The sequence below is a fragment of the Nothobranchius furzeri genome, chromosome 14 (assembly GCF_043380555.1).
Source record: "Nothobranchius furzeri strain GRZ-AD chromosome 14, NfurGRZ-RIMD1, whole genome shotgun sequence".
Classification (NCBI taxonomy): Eukaryota; Metazoa; Chordata; class Actinopteri; order Cyprinodontiformes; family Nothobranchiidae; genus Nothobranchius; species Nothobranchius furzeri.
This window is the reverse complement of record NC_091754.1, coordinates 45,629,200-45,637,009: the sequence shown is the minus strand read 5'-3', so window position 1 is coordinate 45,637,009 and position 7,810 is coordinate 45,629,200. Positions and strand designations below refer to the sequence as shown.

Sequence of the window (7,810 nt, the reverse complement as noted above, 5' to 3'; positions counted from 1 at the left end):
CTGCAGGTAAGAAAATACAACAATCAGAAAAAGGAAACACCAATAAGAGTGTTGTTAATGTGGTGATGATTACCAGTGATGATGTCTTCAATGGCGCCATCCTTCCCTTCGTAAACATGCCGACTGTCTTTTCCTTGGCGTCGTCTGAGCTCTGTAATCAGCTCCTGCTGCTGCCTCCTCCCTTTATGTGATGGAGACTGGATGATAGAGAAGGGGTGGCGTTAAGGCTTAGACATGATGTAATCATGGCTGACACCCATCCTCCATCTTTACCCTTCTTTCCACTGGCATTGAAAGCAGTCGCTTAATGTAATAGCGGCGTTTTTACCCGCGAGCCCATTCCCAACTGGGGGCATAAGACGCAAAATGGGAGCAAAGGTGTTTCACGCAGCTGATCTTGTGATATCACAAAATCAGTGGGGAACTATACCACCTCATGTGATTTCTGAAGTCCACTCACAATAAGCAAGGAGAAAGACAGCTGCATGTCAAGAAAGGTCTGTGGTTTATTTTCTGTTCTTTACATCAACTACAGAGGTTTAAACAGGAAAGGACATACGTTTACCTGCATGTTACTTTTATTTTTTAAAGTTTCTGCACATGTATTACACTGCTTTTGTGTTTGACTTCCTGTCTGGTGCAAACTGCAGAGTTTGACATCTTTTGGAAGCGTTGCATGTAAATAATAGACTAAAAATGTAATGATAGCATCCCCTTTGCTTCTGGGGCACGTCTAAAATGTTACACTTCACTTACGGTGGAAAGGAACTCATCCACCAGAACGGCAGCTAATTGCCACATAGTACTCTTTGCTGCCGTTTCACCACGCTTTCACATGCAATGGAAAGAAGGGGTTAAGCTCAGCCGGAGCAGATGTAAACCATCTACTAGAGCCATCTAACCCAACCCTAATCCTGACAGTAACATGCTAGGTTCTGTTCAGGCATGCTCACGGCCTTCCCATGCGCAGTAATGAGTAAGTTAGTAGGTAGGTACAAGTGAGTTGTTCTACTCTAAGGTTAGGGAATCTTTGACCTCGTTATTTGTAAATAATATCTGCAGAGGTGGAAAGAGTACAAAAAATTCCTACTTAAGTACGAGTACCAATACTTTGATCATTTTTTTCTCAAGTACAAGTAAAAGTACTTGCCTAAATTTTTACTCAAGTAAAAGTAAAAAGTATCGTAAACAAAATGTACTCAAAGTAAAAGTTACTTAGTTACATTTTTGTTAGCGTAAGGATGGCTACATCCAAGTAGTGCTAAATCACAACTCCAGTTCACAATTCGCTCGTGTGCGCACACACACACACACACACACACACACACACACACACTCAAACACACACAGTTTGATGGAGGGATTTCTATCCAATCAGTGAGAACAGGACGTGCACATTGATTAGGATGGTAGGTTTCAATTGTGATTAAAATTATTTTTTATTTTGAGAAAAAATAATTGTTTAAGATGCCATCAGTGTGTGAGGTATCTCAATGTTTTCATGACAAAACTCTAACATGAGACTGTGCTCTAACCTGTCACATAATATAACAAGCCTAATGCAGTCAAACATTTCAGATGGACCGTATGACAGCTGCTAACGTTGGCCCTGCCCTACTTTACCTCTACATTACAATTCCTTTATCCGTGTCCATCCTAGAGCTCCTCTCTGACCTTCATTCTTATTTAGAGCAGCTGATTTTTAAAGTTAGCAGAGTTCATCCTTGGTAGTGGGTTCACTCACTCATTTAACCCTTCACCACTGAAATCAGTTTGTTCATTCCAGTCCTCCTAAATAATCCTCCAATCATCCAACTGGAATCCTTAAGGGTCCCGTAACGTACATCCTGTCAGAACAGGCCTTGGGAGCCCAGGTGTTACTAGAACTAATGATGTCTCCTCACCAGCGTGAGCCTCCGAACTGTGAAGGTTGGTCTCCAAACATGAACTTTAAATTCATGCATTTATCTCCTCTTGTAACACTTGAACATGTTTTAAAAGGCTTGTATCATGAGAAGTTATACCTCCCAGACCAAAGATAGGTTCAATATAAGATCAAATATTATAAACACTATAGAGACGTCATTATTTATGAAATATAAGTTATTTTTTTCCTTTTCCTGAGCCATTACTTCAGCCAAGATATAGGATACATGGATTTGATAAAACCATGCTGTCTCATGCAGCACTATATGTGCAACACACACACACACACACACACACACAAACATACACACACACACACACACACACACACACACACACACAAACACACACACACACACACACACACACACTGCAGCATGTTAGAATCTTTTGAATGACTAATTTAACTACATTGAACTGCTTTAGTAATAATTTAATCTCTTATTCTGGACTAAAATAAAGAAACAAGCTAAATCATCTCATATCTGTGGCATCAAGGATCATCTTCTGAGTTCAAACACAGGGATGGAGCACAATGTTTACACCTGAAACAGTATCAGGATGTTTTAACTCACAGAGGCCTGCAGGTCTTCTGTTTTATGAGCAAAGCGCTGATAATCCGCTTGTTATGAGCACTAAATGTTATTTTGCCGCGTCCGTGCGGAGCGGTAGGAAAACACATTTCAAACACGGAACCGAGTCTGGTTACTGAATCGAGCGGAATTCTGATGATGTCACACCGGTGCGCAAAGGTGCGGGTTCCAACCCACAGGAGAGGAGGGAGAGAGGAGGTAAACAGCGAGTTGAGGAACTGAACTGATGTCTTTGAGCAAAAGTGTACACCCCCCCACGGTTTAGACGCGGCACTCATGCAGGTGTCTCTTTCCGTTCCAACGCTGCTACACGTAATATTTTTAATTTATTAAACCTATAATTTATTTTTACTCAGTAACGGATATGATTTAAAATGTAGCGAATTACAATTCTTTTTAAAAAACATACTCAAGTAAAAGTAAAAGTACAGATTTTAAACACGACTTAAAAAGTATAAATATACAAAAAAGCTACTCAATTACAGTAACGTGAGTAAATGTAATTCGTTACTTTCCACCTTTGAATATCTGTCATACATAACAGGCATCAGGTCAAAGGTCATGATGTAAATGCACTCTGGTCTGACACTGCAACTTCCTCTAAAGCCTTTGCAGTGTCTCACCTTGGTGTCTTCCCGCTCCTGGTCCTGCTGCTCCTCTTGCTCCAGTTTCTCCAACAGCATTTGCTCCTGGCGCCGCTTCTGTTCATTTTCATCCTCCGCCACCTAAACACACAATTTCTGTTGGTTTAAGACTTTTACCACTCATCAGATCTGCAGCTAAGATTTGGTAATGGTGGGAGTAGCTTGAAGACTACAGGCAACGGCCACACACAACAGGGAGGGCCTGGGATAACTTACCCTGTAAGCTTTGATGAAACGAACATAGATGGGAAAGAAAACTGATGGTGGCATCGTTTTGGAGCTCTCCCCAAAAAACTTAACCGCATCTTCAAATGCATCCTGAAACGCGTGAGTACGTGCACGCACACACGCACAACGCGCACGCACACACACACACACACACACACACACACACACACACACACACACACACACACACACACACACACACACACACACAGAGCATTAGTGTAGTGTCATCTGTGTTTTGTAGCTGAACACCTTCATGCTGACTACCTCACCTGAGCGATGCGTGCATCTTCTTGTAGTTTGTTGAGTCTTGATTCATTCCTGCTGATAAAATCTTTTAGCGTGGCGTTGTGTGACACACTGAATTCTCTCCAGGTGAGCTCCATGCCACGTTGTAGCTCTTTCACGTCACACAGCACATTCTCCAGGCTTACTGCCATCACAGATGAACACAAGGTGAGCTTCTCACAGCGCAGGATGTTAGCGGTGCTATGACTGGCTGGTTGACTGACCTGCAGCAGCTTTATCGACGTAGTGAAGCTCGTTATAAAATGGAGACACGGCTGGATATTTATCTTGCACCACGTTGGCGATGTAATGAAGCAACGTTTGCTTCCTATCTGTTGATTTTGTTTCCAGCAGCTAAAGACAAGCAAAGGTTAGGTCAAGTGCTGAACAAACATAAAAACAGGTGCACTAAAACACAACAATGCAAATAAAATACTAAAAACAACCTTCTGATAATAACCCTTAGAACAAAGCATAAAAAGATGAAAGACTCACTAAAATCTCATGCTGAACTAAAAGCAATAACACAGGTAGAGATTTAAAACCAGAAAGGGAAGAATCCATCCTAATCTGTGTTGGCAGCGCATTCTAAAAATTCGGGACTGCCACCAAGAAAGCTCTGTCACCCCTGAGCTTCTGCTTTTTTCTCTGAACTTGCAGGAGAAGTGGGTCTGCTGACCTCAGGAACCGAGATGGAGAGTGAATAGTCAAGTGCTCAGAAGGATAACGTGGGGCAAGGCCATGTAGCCACTTAAAAAGCCAATAAAATAAATATTTGTACTGAAGAAGAAAAAGCAATATTTTTGCAAGACGAAAAATCATGAGGCGCTTCAAAAGAACAAACATTTAAAAACAAGATTCAAAGGAATATCTGCCAAAAATTTATTTGAAAAATATAAGAAATTGGAAAATTGAAAAGTTAAACAAAAAATTGAGAAGGACAAAATGAATAAAAATAAGTAATACAGGATCCCAAGGAAGGCAGAATTGGTAGACATAGCAGCATGAAAAGAAGGTAGTGAGGAAGAAGAGGATGAAGAGTTCACACCAAAGCCACCTGACCAGGTGAGTTTTCAGCTGCTTTTTAAAGGAAACCACTGAGTCCACTGATCTCAGGCTCAGGGGGAGAGAGGTCCAGAGTCTGGGGACCACAGCAGCAAATGATCCGTCACCTTTAACCTTTAGCCTGGTGCTGCACAACCAGTAGGAACTGTGAAGATCAGCAGTGTAATGTATGATAGAGCTATTCAGTGGTGGCCTGTCTATAGGGGGCGCTGCCCCACCAGTCTCAAAAGGAGAGATTTTAAAACACCTTAAAATTTTCACTGAACGGTCTATACATTAAACCAAGTATAAGCACTGTATAATCCAAAGTTCCTTTGGGGCGCAAAATCTTTACCTTAGACCCAAGCTACAACTGGTGCATCCCCCTCCAATACAAAACAAAGGAGAGACTTCAGGCACAGACTGTTGCACCTGAGGCATGCACATAAGACAGGAGTCTCCGCTCAAATCAGGACATTCAACTGTGAGCTCTCCACTGTTCAGTTTTTTCTTGGACAGAAGATGCCTGGTTAGCTTGCTGTGCTAACACCTGTGCTTTTTTGAGTTTCTCCTGTGTCCTCTTTGAGCTGATTGACACAGATCAAATCTGGATTCCGACAGGTATTACAGATTTAAACTGTACCCAAGTAACATTTTATTTGTGCTCTAATTTAATCTTTCAAAATAGTGTGATGAATAAGAATGGTACGTTGGCAAGCCCTAGTGGTGATATGTGGTTTGAGAGCATCTGCAAACTTACAAAATGAGAATTAGCTCTTCTAAATCTAAGACCATGGTCTTGATTTTGAAAATGGTAAAATGCCTTATCCAGGTCAGGGATGAGGTCCTACCTCAAGTCAGGAAGTTTAAGTACCTTGAGGGTTATGTTCACGAGTGAGGGAAAGATCAGATCAGATAGCGTTGAAGGGAGAGCTGAGCCGGAAGACGAATTACCGGTCAATGTACAGGGTGGCCCGTTTCTATGGGTACACCTTAATAAAATGGGAATGGTTGGTGATATTAACGTCCTGTTGTTGCACATTAGTATATGTGAGGGGGCAAACTTTTTAAGATGGATGGTAAGCATGGTGGCCATTTTGAAGTTGGCCATCTTGGATCCAAGTTTTGTTTATTCAATAGGAAGAGGGTCACGTGACACATCAAACTTATTGGGAGTTTCACAAGAAGAACAATGGTGTGCTTGGTTTGAATGTAACTTTATTCTTTCATGAGTTATTTACAAATTTCTCTTTGTACACAGCCACTGACTTGTCGAAGAGGTTAACGTGTGAGGAGTGGATCGAAATTGTGTTGATATCTGGTGAACGCAGTAACCGGGTCATTGCAGCAGATTTCTAAGCAAGACACCCTACAAGGCCACCCATCTCCCATGCTACAGTTAGCAAACTCCTTGATAAGTTTCGTGAAACTGGTTCATTGTTGGATTTGCCAAAATGTGGACGCATGAAAACTGTCACTAATGAAGAAACATCAGTGGCTGTCCTAGCTTCATTCAGCAAGAGCCTACAGCGTAGCACTCGCCGCATGTTACTGGAGAGTGGCATTCGTCCAACATCCCTTCGGTGGATATTAGCTACTGACAAATGGCACCCTTACAAACTCCAGCTACTGCAGTATCTCAGCGAGGATGACCCAGATCGGTGCACATAATTTGCAGAATGGGCAATACAAAAAGTGAAACAGGACCCTCAGTTCACACAGAAGATTTTGTTCAGTGATGAGGCAACTTTTATGTAAATGGTGAAGTTAAACATAACCACCGCTATTGGTCTAACACTAGCCCACATTGAATAGATCCCTTCAAGACTGTTGGAACAAAAAAAGTGATGGTATGGTGTATGGGGTACAAAGATGGTGGGGCCATTCTTCATCAATGAAATTCTCAAGGCCACTGGATATTTGAAATTGCTACATGATGATGTGTTTCCCTCTTTATGCACTGAAGCTGGCACATTTCCTGAGTTTTTCCAGCAAGATGGTGCACCACCACATTATGGGTGTCAGGTCCTACCATTCCTAGATGAACAGTTTCCTAGAAAGTGGATTGGTCGTCGTGGGCCAGTTGAATGGCCCCAAGGTCTCCCGATCTGACTCCTTAGACTTTTATCTTTGGGGTCATGTGAAGGCAGTTGTCTATGGTGTGAAGATACGAGATGAGCAGCAGCTGAAACTATGGATACTGGAAGCCTTTGCTGCCATTTCTCCTGCAGTGTTGCTATCAGTGTGTGAAGAGTGGGATAAGAGGGTTGCATTGACAATTCAACACAATGGGCAGCACATATAACCCATTTTATAAGTGGTCAGAAACTTGTAAATGACTCATGAAAGAACAAAGTTATGTTCAAATCAAGCACACCGTTGTTTTTCTTGTGAAATAAGTTTGATGTGTCACATGACCCTCTTTGATAGATAAAAACCTATTTTCACCTCACCTTGTTAATAATTTGTCTGGTGTTGTTATTTCAAACAGAGGTTCATCAATGCTTATTTACATTTAAATAAGGTGCAGAAAACCTGACCTCGCCTGAGTACTTTCTATTATGATTAGAAGCCAGACCAATGTGTTCTGCACTCGGGTGACTGTCTGTGAAGAATTTGTGTGTGTGTGCTTATCACTAACTTTGTGTGTGTGTTCCCAAATAAAGTCTCTCTCCAGCCTTGCTTGTGTTGTGAGAGGAAACTGGCTTTTGACTGGTGTGTATTATTCTCTCACCCTTTGCAAAGTATTTTGTTGTTGTTTGTCGTGGGTTGTTTACAATTTACCAAATTATCAATCTAATCCCTCTGTGTGTTTTGAACTTTCTTTGAGGCCAACTTCAAAATGGCCACCATGGTCACCACCCATCTTGAAAAGTTTGCCCCCTCACATATACTAATGTGCCACAAACAGGACGTTAAATGACCATTCCCATTTTATTAAGGCGTATCCAAAGAAATGGCCCACCCTGTACATTCCAACACCATACCATACCATTTTATTTATATGGCACATTTAAACACAGCATGTGAGCTGACCAAAGCACTGCACAAAGACTAATAATTCCAGCCCTCCTTTAAATCAGCAGC

At 41.7% G+C, this 7,810-nt stretch overlaps 1 protein-coding gene across 2 annotated transcripts in view; it reads right to left on the bottom strand.

Moving 5' to 3' along the window:
- Window positions 1–7,810, bottom strand: part of LOC107380841 (formin-like protein 2) — a 49,412-nt gene that overhangs the window by 2,720 nt on the left and 38,882 nt on the right. For both annotated transcript variants that reach the window (XM_015952211.3, XM_015952210.3), the window contains 5 exons: window positions 3,904–4,033; window positions 3,664–3,824; window positions 3,380–3,481; window positions 3,143–3,244; window positions 74–197 (listed from right to left, as the gene is read on the bottom strand). In XM_015952211.3, coding sequence (XP_015807697.1) covers window positions 74–197; window positions 3,143–3,244; window positions 3,380–3,481; window positions 3,664–3,824; window positions 3,904–4,033 — 619 coding nt within the window. The remainder of the gene's footprint in view (window positions 1–73; window positions 198–3,142; window positions 3,245–3,379; window positions 3,482–3,663; window positions 3,825–3,903; window positions 4,034–7,810) is intronic.